This window comes from Genypterus blacodes, unplaced genomic scaffold, assembly GCF_046128005.1.
Source record: "Genypterus blacodes isolate CSIRO-AG114 ecotype Tasmania unplaced genomic scaffold, CSIRO-AGI_Gbla_v1 ptg000111l_1, whole genome shotgun sequence".
NCBI lineage: Eukaryota > Metazoa > Chordata > Actinopteri > Ophidiiformes > Ophidiidae > Genypterus > Genypterus blacodes.
This window is the reverse complement of record NW_027466915.1, coordinates 2,819,641-2,837,149: the sequence shown is the minus strand read 5'-3', so window position 1 is coordinate 2,837,149 and position 17,509 is coordinate 2,819,641. Positions and strand designations below refer to the sequence as shown.

Genomic DNA, 17,509 nt, shown 5'->3' with positions numbered 1-17,509 from the left:
TTAATTAGTCAAAATAAAATGTGGCTGCCTATGTTATGTTTTTATTGGCGAGATGTAGAAATGTATTTGTTTATGCAACATATGACATCATTAACTCATCCAGCTTCTGATTTGAACTATATTTCTTTGTGAAAATCAGAAAAAATTATTCAGATTCTTCAATATTTTATTCTGTCCCATCAGAAATAAAACATGCTCAATGTATGAACCACTTTTTTCAAACAAGGCAGAAGTTACCAATTATTAATGAATTCCAATAAAGGATTTATGCAATAACGTGTATATTATTCCAGCAACAGAGGTTGTGTATAATTTTATTGTAGCTTTCTATTTGAATTAAAAAAAGAAACACTCACCCACACCCACACCCACACACACACACAGCTTGTTGCCAGCTTCTCCTATTCGGCATGGTACCATAGAAGAAGTCAAAATGCCAAATGAAACAGATGGAACCACACAGTATGGGAGGACAATATTACCGCAAATACCTAAATATTTGGACTTGGTTGCAAAGCACTCTCTGATTGGTCAGAAAACAATGGGTGTGCCTTACATCCTCGAACAACACTGATTGGTTCCCCATAAACCCAAACAAGCTGCCTTACAGAGCAATTTTGCCACACATAATATTCATTCATGATAAAAAAAACATTGTGGTACATCTCCTTCTTGGAGACCCCCAGGTTGAGTCACCATCTCAGTGAGTCATCTTGCTTGGCCGTGCATATCACTAACACATATATTATCCGTGTCCATGGGACCAAGCCTTTGCGCAGCACTAGTGGGTGCGGAGCCTGCACAGAGGGGATAGGACCGCCTGCGCTTTGTGTGTCATCCCAGCTGCTGTAGATGAAGAGAGATAGTTGATAACATCCCTTAAGTTAGCACTGTGTCACATCCCACAGTGGAAGCCAAGCAGTGACAAGGATTGAGAAAGCACGAAGGAATTGGACGCTGCGACTTGGGGACCTTTTTAATTAAGACACACATATGACAATGAAAATTATGAGTAATTACTTGATTTGGCTGCTAGAGAGGTGTAATCATTGATTAAGGAGATTGCCAAAGTGTGGATTGCCAGTACACACTCGTATAACAAAAAAACAAGAGCAATCTTGTATTTTGCAGATGTGTCATGTAACATACCAACGTTTGACAAATACACAACTTGTTTTGCAGCTATAAATGGATATCTAGATGAACCAAAATAAGGAGAAGCACACTGTTTCTCAAGCTCTCTTAGGGTCTCTCCCTCTTTATTAAACACATACACACACACACACACACACACACACACACACACACACACACTGACAGACAGGTACAGCCATCAGAGACGTGCTTCCACTCCATTGACGTTGACAGGTTGTCAAACTGTGGACTGGGTCTGAAAGGACACACCTTGCAATCAGCCCAGCATGCAAAAGTGGTGAATCAGAATGCATTATGGGAAAACAGCACTCACAGAGACAAACAGCTAGTCCCTGATCAACACTGCTGACAATATATATTATTAATATATTAATTATAAATATGAAGAACTGCACGACAGTATGCTTGAGTGAAAATGGTGGTCGGTGTTTTCTGTCTGTTTCCAGGGTGAAATATTTAGTCACATAAATGTTTATAATATACAAATATATAAATAAAGGTTGTTATTCTGAATATATCAAAGGCATACACTCCTTTAATCATGATGACATTGTCCTACTACTGCTGGTGTATATGAGGCTTCACAAATTACAAATTATAAAGTGATGTTTTCATTAAATTCTGACAGCATGAAAGAAGCAAACTGAGTCCTTTTATAATCTAAATTAATCTACCTAAGATCCTGCCATTATTCTTCATTAATACGCAGTGAGGTGTTCAAAGCTCTAAATAGGAGAGGTAACATGCCATGTTTCTTTGATACTGTGTAGGAAGCAGAGCAGACCAATGGTTCCACTCACTGACAGAACGAAAACACTAAGGAAACACAGAGAAGACAAACACAATTGCATTTTATATGTATTTCAAATCAAACTCCTACTCATTTTAATCTCTTATTTACTCATAAACAGGATTTGATTATGGGTCATTGGCAGTTCAGTAGCCAATCCTCAGATGAACCTTTATTTTATCCCACTGGTAGACACTTTTGTATTTTTCTTTCTACCTAATTTTCAGCAGATAATATACGGAATGTAAGGATCCGTATTTTTGCTCCTTATCTACATTGCCACATGACATTGGTGACTCATTTGCTGTGTTCCATTGTAGCGGACACTGTCTTCAAAACACTGCTTACAGAGCAGTCTTGATCGGACTGAAGGGTCTGGAGCTTAACCTGTACTTCCTCTTCAAAATGAAACAGGGACAGTCTGCAGGGGATTCATCAAAACATCAATGCAAGTTCCTGCGCATATCCTCAAAGAAAACCAGACCAAACAAGTGCCCTTCGCGCAATCGATATTGGATGTTGGGCCCAGTTTTTCTCATAATGTGGAACTGTGGGTGGAGGCAGAAACTGAAGTGGGACACAGCTGCTGGATGCAAAGAAACACTTGTGTCACAAAGATGCGTGAGCACCTGTATACTGTTGCAGGCCTGAATATAGAGACTTTACGGACTGACTTCTCACAAGTTCTCATCTCATCCACATATGATTCCAAACAATGACATAGATGAAATAAAGACTCCATCATAACTGTAGGTCACCATATTGATATGTGAAGATACTGCAGCCTTGAGAGCGTCAATGCTGCCTTGCTTGGCAATCGGAGAACTCAATCTGGCATTTTTGTGCGTCACTGCCACATTCTACCTCAGACTTTTCAAACTAAAATATTAAGTTAGATACTTTTTTAAAGGATGCAAACAGAAATGAATATTGAACCGCAGGGCATTCATCATTTCATTTCATGCCGTATTACTGCAGCAGACAGAAACACAAGGCCTGAATTTCCCCCTGACTGAACCTTAAAGAAAATAACTGAAACTTGATACCTGCACCAATATATATATAGTGTCACAGTAAAGGCAGTGGTGAGCAAGAATATTTCTGCCTCAACCTCTCTTTAAGCCCTCCTGTTGTATTAACAATAAAGAATACCCTAATCTCTCCTCCAGTGAATCTCTGCTCCCGCAACAGAATCAAACATCTGAGTGCTATAGGTAAGTGAGGTGAACGGCAACTCAGGGGAAGATAATCTGTTCTGAATGCCACCTGATTTTACTTTATCCCCTGCAAGATACCTGGAAAATGCTTCTCTATTTGGTTAATGGAGCACGGATACCCATGAGAAAAAGCGATAGGGAGTATTTTTGTTACGCACTAACTCATATGTTGGAAACAAATCATCGACTTATGGGCTGCCCTAAATATATTAATAAGACACCAGGGCATTATGCATAAATGGTATGTGAGCCTATAAGAGTTGCATCTGGGACACATTTTGGGTTCATGTTGGAAAAAAAATGCAAAAATTAATAGTTTTAGGCTTATCTTCTATTTTTATGGGTATAAATGAGAAGAGAGGACAAGAGAAGAGCAATAGCACAGGTGTACTTTTCACAAAATGTATTTGCATTATACAGTTATTAAGTCTTTACTGCAGCGGAAAGACATTTTCCTTGTTTCTTAAGTCTGTCTCGTTGTTGTTCAAGGCCAACGTTGGATTCATATCTGTGGCTACAACAGCGGACAAACAACTACCTTGGAGAAGGGAGGCAGTGGCTCAGTGGGTAGTGCTTCCGCTTGGGAACCGGAGGGTTGCCGGTTCGAGCCCCTGAGGTGCCGAGGTGCCCCTGAGCAAGGCACCGAACCCTCAATTGCTCCCCCCTCTGCGAAGGGTGGTAATGTAATGTAAGTCGCTTTGGATAAAAGCGTCTGCCAAATGATCGTAATGAGAAGGAAATATAAGGAAATATACAGAAACATTTCGTAATTTGTGCAATTTCCAACAGTGTAAGGCCAGTGACTAAAATGTCAAGATGAAGCAACAGACCTTTTTTTCTGGTTTTAGCAGGAATAGCAAAACTAATAGCATTAATGGCAGCTATGTTCAATTCGGGGTGAGTCAGTAAGCCTGCATACACATTACCAAGGCTCTGGCACTTAAAAACTATTAATAATTACAACCATTTTTGGCCAGACCATTTAAAATGTCATGCCATGTGAAAGGGCTATTCTGTTAGGAGCAGACATTTTGACCTGAGCATGGCACAGCAATAAAAGCAGAAGAATCGAGAGGATCTAAGGGTCATGAAAATAAACAGCGCAATTTCATCCAATCATTAGTATGCATGATATTTTGTCATAGCCAAAACTGTTGGTCAGGGGGTGAAATGGAACTGAAACACAACACAATTAAAGGTCAAGTTCACTAAAATTGTAATATGTCATCATCTAGTGACTACACGTAACAAAATATTCTCAAACAACTACTGCTCATATTGCCAGAACATTTTTATTCTTGTGGCTGGATCGAACTAGGATCTTTTCCTGAATCTGTGGGCGGGATTCAAAACATCTTTCATAATACATCTTGGGTGGGTATAGGGTCTCTGCACAGCACATGACACGTGACTTAACGTAAGGTTTTACTGCATCACATCCCAATCGCCAAGAAGCAATGAGGATCCACGACAAAACGTGATGTTAATCTGATCAGGAATGTTGTCCTCCGAATGTTTGACTCATCACCAAACCCAGGCCCCCACATTAAGGTTTGGACAACTATGTCCTCAGCCTCCACCCACACCTGAATAGGTGTGATTTAGTACATTGAGTGCATTACAAGTTTATGTACCCATAGTTAAATTACCTGTCAAATAAATCTTGCCGTTTTATGATAGTATATAACGCTTGGTACCAGTTGTTGACCTTGCCCCCCCTTACACACAATCACACGCACACATAGGCACACAACGAATGATAGAGAGAGAGAGAGAGAGAGAGAGAGAGAGAGAGAGAGAGAGAGAGAGAGAGAGAGAGAGAGAGAGAGAGAGAGAGCTATCCACTCTTCCCATCATCTATAACCCCTCGGCAGAGTGCGGTGAGTTCATTGCATTCAATTTATACATTGACCTCAGTAATAGAATTAAACAGGAAGTGCTCACGTGGAAAGGACAATCGATGTGTGTGTCAGTATTTTCTGATGCAATAACAGAAAGGTGATGAGTGAAATGATGAATTTGAAGGGCAGGAATGATTTCACTCGCCAAACTAAAATTGATGAAAATGTTTTTACGCGGCTATCGCTATGCAAACACTTTGCCGGAGTGATGGGCTGCAGTAAATTCAGTTAAACGTCTTTCCTCTGAAATCTTTGATGCAAAGCATGTCGCTAAAATATCCAGGAAATCCTCAGAATTCAAAAGATAATCATAAACCCAGATTCGTTGTAGGAAATTAACCTTCCCCCTAAATTAACCTCAACTGAGATATTATTCAAGTCAAGAAAAGTCAAATACATGTGTCGCATGTTCCTTGTTTGTATGTCCTTGTGAGTACATTTTCCCTACATAGTAAAGAAAAGCCCACCACCAGAACACTAGAACTCTGTGCACAGAAACACACTCACACAGACAGACAGTGTCTGATCAGCCATGAAGGGTGTGTTGGAGCTTTCGCCTGGAGTCCTGCCTGTTCTAACTCCACTCTCCTCGCCTCTCCACTTTGAAGTGTAAAGTCAGTAAAAAGTTACTTTAGCTAGGGGAGAAGTTTGCTGGACACAATTATGGCTGAAAAATAAATAAAGCCGTTTGTTTGTCTACTAAATGCAAGCTGGGTTGTGAGCAAAAACAGAGTCCTCACATCGATCGGATGCGCTCATTCAATCAGTCATTTGTTCTCACCAATCCCTTATAGGAGGAAGATGCCAGATCCTGCAGCTACAGTCGTTGTTTACCAATGATGGTGCAGTTTATCATCCAATGACAAGTTTTATGGAACCCTTCACAGATCCAAGGACGTGTGCATCAGGAAGCTCAGCATTTTTCTATTTTTTCTTTTTCCAATGTGTCTGCCAGACCTTTCATTTTCTGAACTCTGATAAACTTTTGGCATCCAAATGTCCAAACACTGAGTTATGCAAGCACTAACCACGCGTGAAAGTCAAAGAGGTGAGTATGTTTGTAAAAAATCTGTACTGCAGCACACTGAGAGGGAATGGGGGGGAGAGAGAGAGAGAGAGAGAGAGAGAGAGAGAGAGAGAGAGAGAGAGAGAGAGAGAGAGAGAGAGAGAGAGAGAGAGAGAGGGAGAGAGAGAGAGAGAGAGAGAGAGAGATGTATGAGAGTATGAGATGTATGCATTGTATGAACTAAATCTCATGTATCCAAAAAATCCATTGAGATCTATTGTTTTCTAGTGTGTGTGTTTGTGTGCGCACGCATCTGCAAAATCTTAAATCCATAAATAATCAGAATCCATCTGTTCCTTTGTGTCTTTATCTCCTTTGTAAAGTGAAATATCTGCCAGCCTTTGGTCATCACAGATGTATCCGATTATGAAAAATTAAAAAGAACATTTGGTTTTACTTATATTGCCCGAAGACTTTATTGTTAACAATTTATGACTTACATAATATACCACAAAACCATCCTACATCTGTGATGTATTAGACAATGTTTTTTTTCAATAACATTTTTAAAAGGATGGTGGTTTATGCACGAATGACACTAATGACAAATAAATAAATAAATAACTGGTCAGATTTTCCTTTCAAAATTGATGTTTGTCTCAGGTCTATAAAGATTTCTAGTATAAGTTGAGCAATATCCACTCTGTATATGTAGGATAATGACTATTTTGAACAATTACAAGACAATGCAGGCCTAATACATAATTATATAACATTATTATTCATCCTCACTGCTCTACACGTCTCTGGAGCAGTGAATGTGGGCGACCGACTCCATGTGTAACCGGGCATGGAGGTTGTATTCAGTTGTATATTAGACTTGGACCTCTGTGGGAGCTTTTTACATTCCACTGTGCCAACGTCTAGACTATTCCATCAAAGAAATGGCAAGGCATATCCATAACTAATCCTTTTGTTGATAAACAGTGTGCCAGTGTGTGTATTTATGTGTGTGTGTGTGTGTGTGTGTGTGTGTGTGTGTGTGTGTGTGTGTGTGTGTGTGTGTGCATATGAACACGATGCCCTGCAGTTCCAATGCCTTGCCACTAAAGGGGAGGTGGAGCTGAGAATCTTTGAAGCACATAATCCTCAGCACTTCACATCTCCCACCCACCTCCTTTTCTAATACCCAGACAGGACTGCGGCTCTGCTTTAAATGACTAGACGGCACTTATGCTGCCCCATGGGTCAAAATCTGACGCTGTATACGGCAATAACACACTAAATTATGGTCCATTTCAAAGCGGACCTCGCGTATATAAGGGCAGAAGCTATTTCAGGTTGACTGAATGAGCCATTTCCTTTTAAGCACAACTTTTTTATTTAAAATACAAGGGAAGATAACGCTTCTTCAAATGAATCACAACATTATCACCTTCTTGGCAGCGGCCTTATCCCAAAATGATCGACTTTTCAGAATTGCAACCGGAGAGTTTTAAATTGCCCCGGATTACGGATATAAAAATCAATCTGCGCAATCCAACCTGCCCGGTGCTCTGCTCTATTCAAAAATTCCTGAATAGCTGAAAAATGAATGTTCACGCAAGGGTACTTGTCCAATCAGTCATACTTCATTATATTGGCTTTGTAATTTCCTGGACAGCATTCAACACAGAATTAAATGGCTTCAAAGGAAGACAAGTGTGAGAGGGAGAGAAAAGATATCTAGCAGAAATGACTAACACAGAGCCAATGCTGTCCCGTAGTTCAGCCTCTGTAATCCACTGGAGATATGAGATTATTCTCATTAACAATACAACCGGCCTGCAAATATATAGGCCAAGCTTCTTTCTGCAGCGTATGAAGAGAACGTCAGAAAATCTAATACTGCAAAACTACTTCCCTCTCTTTTTCAATTAGGATTTGTCTCTGAAAAGTACAATTGCAGCCCCTGGCATTGTCAGGCCACTGTCTCTCAGCCTTTTGAATCAGGATTAACAATCAGGTTTAGCACTGAAATCACAATAAATTCAGTTTTACGTTATTCTCATGTAAATTACCTACATTTGCTGCATCTTGGAAAACCACACATTTATATGTTGGATAAATAGGAAATCAATAAACCAAGGTAGGGTTATAAAAGCCTCTCTTTCATACCCACTTTGTTAAAAAGGTCATGTTCTGTCTCGAATAGTCCTCCACTGCAGTCAATGCTCCTCCACCTGCTATCGTCAGAGGCCCTCTGAAGCCCTCTTGTGTAGCCGACTTTCCGGCATTCCCTTCAGCTTGCCACTGGAGGAACACCAATCTCCTGGAGGATGCAGTCTTCAGCATCTTACTTGTCGAGGTCTGAGTCTTCTCTCTTTGTTTGAGCCAGTGCCACTTCTGGGTCTTGCAACTTGTTGATGTTGCTGCTGTTGCTATGGTGCTCAGAGCCCATTGCAGCCTCTCCAGTGTCTACACCTCCACACTTGGGGCTCGATTTTCGGAGATATCAGGCTGCCCCGAAAGCATGATGAAGCCTGCCAGTGTGCTTAGCTCTGGAGCCGTGGTGACTCACTTTGGGGATTTTCGTGACAGGCTGCCTGGTGCAATTGCAAACATTGTGTGTTTAGGATGAATACAGTATCTTGGTGAGACTTCTAATCAAATACCCGCTTATATCCACCCAAAGTACAGCTCATGCAACCAGGATGCTCTATCAATGTTGTGATGGACGTCTCAGAGAGTAGGCTGGCCTGTACAAAAGCATCAAGAGCAGATATATGCTACTACAAATAAAATACTAAAGCAAGATGTCATTAAATCAGCTTGGGAAGAAATAACTGAAATGACTAAAGCATGTAAAAAGCATTTTAATGAATTAAGTAGAGCAAAACATGCTTTAATGAGAGGGAATTATGTCTGAGCCTTCCATATGCATAATGGTGTACACATTCTTGTTGGAGATTGACTTGCAGAGAGAGATTATGGCTCTGTCAAGGGAGTTTGGATTGAATTAAATGTTTTTTGTTTTGTTATTCATTATCTTAAGTATAGAGTTCTACCTCTTGTCACTAATAGCTACGTTAATTTTTGATAATTTTAGAACATAAACACTCAGGCAATACCCATCTTAGAAGTGTGTCCTCTCGTCTGAAGTATATATTCATTTTGACACAAAAAAGCAAGGAAACTATAGAGAATAAAGTGTCAAAATTAGGCAGGTTGATATGAATGAGAGAGAAAAACTCCTCTGAATAAAGCAGCGTGCACTGCATCTTGCACCTGTGCACGTGTATAAAAATCAAGCCCGATGTTTTAAAATAGGTTTAGACCTGCGTCACAAAATGTTCCTGAAGTGTTGCTAAGACACGATGGCAGCAGCTGCTTTATACTCACATAATGATATACTGTATATATCGTATGGTCACTGCCGAGTTAGACCCCTTCTCCCTCTGAAACTGTGACCCTGACTCGGTTTAGTTGTTGTTACTTCATCCTCGTGTGTAACTCCACCACAGGCTCCAAAACACTGCAAACTAGAGGCTTCAAACAAAACTTTCTAATAGCCCTGGCCCTCTCCTCCAATTTGTCAAATAAATGTACTTTCAATCTGACATCTTTCTGGATTTTTATTTGTTGATGTTTTTTTAACATGAATTTAATCAACTTGTTAATTCTATAAAATACAATTTCCTACTGTAGGCCTTCACTATTTTAAGCATGTGAATCTTTTATTTAATTTGAATGATTGCTGTAAATAGCCACGTTTTAGTTTCCATATGCTGCACACAAACAGTCAAACGAATAAAGTTATGTCGCACCATAATATCATCACCCAGAAGATAAAGAAGAGGTGACATTTATGCTATAACGTGTGTGTGTGTGTGTGCGTGCGTGTGTGGGCGTGTGTGTGTTGATGCTCATTTCACTGCCCCTCCTCAACAACAATTTGTCACTCCTTGCTATGCAGGATAAATGACAAACACCAAAGACAGAGGAAAAACAACTCTTCCATCTAGCAGCACTTAATTAATTTGAAATAAATTCTTTCAGCTGTACAGCGGCTATCTATTACAATGATGGACTATAAAATCTTGTTAACTGATAAAACTGCTAAGGGATCCTATTCCGCTGCCATCCTCAATATGAAAACTTCTTATTTTGACAATGCACACCCTTTCTAGAACAGTAATGCTGAGGACAATATGTGAAAAGGTGGGACTGATGGATGGGGGGGGGGGCTACACCATGCGAGGTGAAAGAAAATGGAATTACAAAGAGAGTCGTTAGCATCCCTCTGTGAAATCAAATTATCAGCTTTGCAATCTTGGCCCACGGCAGATGAGAAAAAAATGAATGTCCCTTTAAAACGGCAGCGCTGACTGCTTCAACTCATACAAATGACTTGGTGGCATTATAAGCCGCTGTATTCCCAAACAAGTTGAGGCACACGTACAACTGTAAGAGCAGAAAATTCACTCAAGTCAACATTTCTACATGCAAACTAAATTTAGAGGCAATCAAAGGCGGCTGTCTGTTTGGGATAGAGCCATGAGTCATGATACATTTAACCTGAATCACAAATGCTTTCATCTGGCAAGACGGAGTAAAAAAGGACTAAATGTTAACATGACGTGACTCCGGGACCAGCACAGGCTGTGCAGGTAGATAAGCGTCTCAGGAGGTTGTTGGCCCACCTCGGCCACCGTGGTGACATTCATTATTCGCAGTCTCGGAAGGCAGCTTGTCTCCTTTTAAGTCGATGCGAGTGGGCAGAGCCTTGTGGGAAATTAATGCACTTCTTATTTAGTCCATTAATCGTGGCTTTTTAATGCTGAGCAGGTTTGACATATACATATTAGGTGATATTTGGTAACACAGAGTTTGTGACAAAATGGAGCTTGACCTTCGCTAAATTTAATCCAGCCGCATTAGGGCGACAATGAATGTAGCTCGGACTCCCGTGGAAAGCAAACTACGCAATATCAGTGGCTTTAACTGCACACCTCACTGTTCTCGAAGCGTGTCGGGGAGAAAACTGAAAATCCTTTTAGGCCAGGAGCTGCAGATCAAGAGAATGGAGAAGACAAAGGAAAGCCTGGCCTTCCACTCAAATGACAACACGCAGAGCAGCTTGAGCGCAATCCACAAAGCCCTTTCATATTTCCTTTTATTGTATTTTACAAGGCTATATCAGCAACTCATAGTTCCATTATCAAATATAAGACAGAGAGGATGAGCTATGCGGGTAGAGGGGGGTTGCCATTTCAGCTCGGTTTTATTAAATTTCACATTTATTTTATCTTCTTATATTTCAGGTTGGTTACAATTTCTCAAGGTATGATAGTTTCCATTGCCGCTTTGTGACACACAGTAAAGAAATACAAGAGTACTAAAATATAACAAAAAAGAGAGAGATATCAAAACAACACAAAACAACACACCTGGTAGACTTTGCTTGTGGTGGACAACATTTAGTTTATATACCAAACAAAGCTGCCTGCACAGAGCTTCACAGACCTGCTGGCTTCAGGTCGCTCAACAGAAGAATATTGTACAACATACAACTACATCTACTCAACTTTGACATGATTCCATATGTTAATCCCTTTCCACAGCATCTGTTTGATTTACCAAGGCTAATCAAAGCATTTGTTAACATGTTTAACATTGTAAAGTAACCATCACCTCGTCTAGATAAATTAATTAATCAATCGGTTGCTCTGTAGTTGGTTTGGAATCAGTGTGAATCACGTTCAGATCACAAAAGAGCGACTTTAGAATTAATTAGGAAGCAGACTGAGACCTCAAACACAGCCGACAGTGATTTATGTGTGCAGACCTGAACAAAAAACTGTACAAAGGGGGATACAAATCCTACTCCGACTGAAGTGGATATATTCTTCTCATTATTATTACTGACATTGTTAATAAACAAATAATGCATTTTATGTGTAATGGACCTTTCTAAGCCCAAAGCACTACAACTTGAAAAGTACAGGAATATGACAGTGCTTCAGCTGTTACTCCCCACATGAGATTATAACCACAACTGAGGAGCCAGAGCTCAGATCACATTGAGATAAACGGATAATTAGTGAGTTTTACACACCATTACTGCAAATGTGGCTTGGTACTGAGCGGAAAGCAAACAAAAGTGAAATGGCAGCATTGTCTGCCCTCGTTTAAAATAAGAGGCATCCTCATTTTTGACAGTTGTAAGAAAAGCCAATGGGGAGCTTGTTAGCACAGAGCTCAGCAAGGACGGTAAACTCCCATGTCTGTAACATCATTTGTCCAGGAAGTACATGATACGTCAGAATTATAAGGATGATGTAAATTGGCACAGCCAGCAAATCGATCCTGCATAAAGTACTTTCCCTTCTACTGCTTTAAACTTTTAACCTTGCTTTTATTTCCCTCACAAATTAAATTGTCAGTTTTGGATTGTCCTGCTCTGTCTCCCTCTTTCACTTTGTCACAAACTTTGATATTCACTGTATTCGATTTTCAAAGCTCTGCAAATAAAACAAGCTTAAAAGTTCAGTGTTAATATTAAGTAGACTTAAAAATAAACATGGTAAAAGAAGTTGTCTGCAGTGAATTGTAAGTATAGCTTATAATCGGCTGCCCTGGGCGAGTATAGAATCCAATCTCGCCTGGCTGGCATGATGGCCTGATCACACGTAGTATATGACAATGACTCTCTTACAGAAATGGCTTGAGCATATCAAAGGACTATATGGCACAGGGGCTTTATAACCGTATCTTTCTGTCAAACCTCGCCAAACCCTGTGAGAAAAGTGTCAGAAAAAAAATGTAACACACAGCAGTGAAACATTATGTCAAATCCATTTTTAGTTTTGAGTGACAGGAAAATCATAACCACCCCTGGAACAATGAAAAGAAATATTCCTGTATTGTGAAGAACACACAACACTCCAGCAGAATGATTGCCTGCCCAGAGAGCAACTCCGCTGTTATCCCTTGTCCATCTCACTTGGCATTTTGAAAATAACAAAGATTCATTGCAATGACACACAATGGACCACAGATTACTGAATTTGAATTTGAAGTAATTACATATATTGGACAGAACTACAAATCCATATATGCCAAATAACAGTACGCATTTAAGATCCAACAGCCAACTCCAACGTATGTAACGTAAAAAAAGAGAAGAAGAAGGAGAAAGAGAAAGAGAAGCACGGAAATGAAATATATGTGGAACAATTTTAGTCTGAAACACACCATTTAAGCCAGCATGGACAATTGATGCACATTAGGGCCTTCAATGTTGCCAGTCCCATTGACCTGTGGAGAGCTGAACACTACAGTGATAATAGCACAGAATGTCAATTTTAGGGATAAAATGGGAGCTGCAATACTGCAACTACACTTCTTCTGCAAGCCCTCATTGCAGAATGCAGCATGTGCACACTCGCACGTAAGTGACAAGAACAAATAATAACTTTTGATGTGGTAGAAGGGTAAAGACATTAAATAGGGAGCAACAGTGAAAGGATTTGTGTGCGCTGTCCGTGGTGCTGAAGGGGGATTGCGGTGGAGGTTTCAGTTTCTCTTTTGCTTCTACATTAATGCCACTAACATTTCAATTTCAGATAGAGAACCTGGATACCCACAAGTCTTAACTATTCTTCCAAATCCACCTTCTTTTTGCAGAATCCTACTTTCCCATCTGAAACCACTCCAACCCTGGACATCCTTCGCAGGGTTCTCAGGTGGTCATTTCAAAGGCCATGTCAGGATATCAGTTCAGGTCCCTACCCAGGGGGCATTTTGTTAACTCCCCTATGAGACACTCTCAGACACACTAGAGAATATGTCCCCATAGGCCCTTGATCATCTTTAAAGCTCTGACAACCAATTCAATACTACATTTATAAACCGAAATGGCCCCTGTCAAACTGACACGGGCAATTATCACTGCAAGAATGGTGTTGGACAGGGGTTTTCAAACTGCATCATATAAAGGACTTCCACATCAGCACTCAATAGACACCTTTCAGATAAAGGTTTCCACCTGGGACACTCTACCTGTTGTTGTGATTATCTCGCTGTAGCTGACAACTTTAACAGTCACCCCTTCACATTCAGTCACAATGTAAACGTCCAGTGAATGAAGTAATGTCGCATCTCAAAGACCCCTGAGGTTCTCATGACGCCAGCTGGTGAACCACTGTATGGTAGCAAATATAAAACTGAAAAAAAATCTATATGATGTCAGAGTAAATACGAAAATCTCTCCTTGGCCTCAGGTGCTCCTCCTGGAGGCTGAAAAAAAGCTGCACATTACTTTCCTATTGGTATGTATCAAAATGAATAGTGCTGTATTTGGTCTAAATATTCCTTCAGTGAAATCAACAATGTGACATAGAGTATAATATTGCTCTTAGGGTGCAGTCATTGTCGATACTCCGCCATTGAAAGTGGCTAATGATGAGTGGCAATGTAACCTACAGTACTTAACACTGCAACTCCCAGCAATGATGGGACTCACACAAAACTTGAAGATTTTATGAGGAATAAAGTGCAGTTACAGAGTTCATAGTATGAAGGAATATGGTGCAGAAACAGAACAATGGCTTTGTGAAATGTTTCTAATAGTCCTCGGATGATAATATCAGATAGTGTGCTGCCAATCGATAATAAGGAAATAACGGTATCTTCTTGGTGGGATGCACAGTAAATGATGGTTGAATTGATTAATTAACCAAAAGTGATATATTGTACATGGTAACCCGAATAACAAAACATTCTAGTAAAGAAAAAGACAACAATCCAATTACATATTGTTTGTCGTCACTGATCTGGTTGTGGGTTGCTGTTAAAAACACTTGTAAGTGTAATTTCGGCAGGTTTGCACATGTGACAGTAACAACAGACGGAAATTGAAGCCAAGATATTGAAACTAAACAGTATATTGTGATGTTGAGTATGTTTAGGGAGGATAAAGTTGATAAGAAGTGTAGATTAGAGCCTGGCTGAAATTGCTGACGTGAATTTTTCAGAAAAATTTCAAATGTGATATATTTATCGACAGTTGTTGACATACAAATACATAATCTGATTATATGTACAGTTTGCCCATTTAAGAGTTGTGACAAACATGTGGCCTTTTTACACTAATATATGTAGTAAGATAGGTAGGTTAAGATATAAGTTAATTTTGAACAATACACTTTGAGCCGTGCATGGCAAATGAAATAAATATCATAATTAAAATAAAACTATGACACAATTTTAAAAAATATGTTACATAATGAATGAATGAATGAAAATACAATAAAGCAAATAAAAAAGTTGCCTGTATAAACATCTGACAACAATTATGCCAATATGATTTATCAGCAATAAATGATTATAGTCCAACATATATATGATCAGATCGTATATCACCATGCTGGAACCATTATGTTTAGAAAGCCTCCGAAGAATATCAATGTCAATTTCAGCTTTAAACTAATTCCTGCAGTATGTGAACGCAGCACAACAACATCTCCAATACAATGCTTTCCATCCCCTAAATGCCCAACATGATCACAATCTGTACCAGACTAAACCCCTCTGCTTCCCTGTGTTTCACTGGCGTTACCGCTGTTGTTAGGGTTAAATCCGACAATCCATCCTGCACTTGAAAGCAACATAAATCCTCCTCTGTCGAGTAAGCCTATGAGGTCACGGAGGAGGGGAAAGGTCACCAGCAGACAATCTCCCATCCCGAGGACCCTGCTAGTCCATCTATTTTTACACCTACACCTACGGTCCCGGAGCAGCCATATCAACACTTTAAACCTCCTTTCCACCTTTAGTTCTGCACCGTCACACAACAATTAAAAACTACCAAGACTCTCCTAACAGCTGTTAAAGATTAGCAGAGTATCGCTCCTGAATAGAGTGTTTTCCCAGGGACTAATCCTTTACAATCCCCCCTCTCTTTTCCCTTCCCAACGACAAAAACAGAAAACACTCGAGTCATGTTGTGTTTTAACCCTCATGCACTTCCAATACTTCACAATCCCCACGAACGCCTGCAGCAGCGCGTTATAACTTTGGAGGACATACGTTCCATAAAGAGGAGGGGACAAGAAAATATGGACTCACCTGAGAAAGACTGTCTCTCCCTGTCGGACGGTGATATTGTCCATCACTTTGTTGTCGGACTGAGAGTCCCCTTGGCTGCGGACCGGCAACCCTGCAGGCACAAGAAGCAAAATCCTCAGACAGAGAAGCGCTGTGCATTTGGAGAAAGCGACAAAGTATCCGCGGACAGACATCGTCTCCAGCCTTTACAGGTGTAACAAAAGACATAAAAGAAATAATCCCACGACGAGCGAGACGATGAAGTTCGGTTTTTACGCGACGCAAAACGGTCCCGTGGAGATTATTTCGCTCCAGTTCATTAGTCTTAATCCAGATCTTCTCGCCAGGTATCTGCGGCGTGCAGAGGAGAGAAAGTGGACCTGTGTGTGTGTATCTGTACGTGTATGTGTGCGCTGCAACACATACACTCTTTAGTCTAAGAAAAGCAAAAGAAAAATCCTTCTTTTCACGCAACGATCCGACACCTTACAGCAACTACCCCCCTCCTCCTCCCTCCTCCTCCCCCTCCTCCTCCTCTTCTCCTTTACACAAGTTTGGATTGGAATGAATACATAAGATCCCGTTCAAAAGTGATCATCTGCAGCCTGACGCGTAAACAAACGCGCACCTAAAGGACACCGGAGCCATGATTCGTGAAGGGGGAGCGAGAGAGGGGCAAGTTTGTCACTGAGTTGTTTCTCTTTTCCGGGGCTGTAAGGATGAAGAGCAGCTACTGTACGTCTCGCTACGTCAGAGACGGAGAGAGGAGAAGAATCCACAACAACTGCCTCCTCTATTGTCCTCAAGAAGACAACAAAAACCAACAGCATAATCCTATATAATCCCTGTGCTGCGTTTCTGCTGCTGAACGATGAGGTTATTTTAGGAGCTTTATCGTTTTCTATAATACACAACATTTCTATCGGGATTTACAGGGTGCCTCTAGTATACAGCAGAGTCAGGACTGTATACAATGTTAATTCATTGCCTTATGGCGTCACACTGCTGTTCCTAAAATGTGCCATAATCTGCTCAGATAGTATAAACAGTATATATATTGTTATTTAGTATAACTGAATAAGTGTATGTCACTTCTAAACGTCAATCGAATACAAACTAATTCAGAGTTAAGACATCACTGGTATAAATAAGCTAAATGTGTGGAAGCATTTGAATTATAGCAGATCTATTATAGAGTGAATGGTTTTATGTTTATGTTGCATGTTTAAAGTGTAAAGTATTTAAAATCTAGAAGCTGGAAATATATCCAGCCTCATCCCCACACTCCCACTTTACAGACAATTCAATCCACTGCACTGCATGCAACATTTAATCTGGCTTGTTCTCACGT

At 40.3% G+C, this 17,509-nt stretch overlaps 1 protein-coding gene across 1 annotated transcript in view; it reads right to left on the bottom strand.

Moving 5' to 3' along the window:
* ntm (neurotrimin) overlaps positions 1–16,352 on the bottom strand; it is a 98,118-nt gene extending 81,766 nt beyond the window's left edge. Inside the window, exon 1 of the mRNA XM_076161344.1 lies at positions 16,180–16,352. Within this exon, the coding sequence (XP_076017459.1) occupies positions 16,180–16,352 (173 nt within the window). The remainder of the gene's footprint in view (positions 1–16,179) is intronic.
* Positions 16,353–17,509: the final 1,157 nt, after the last annotated feature.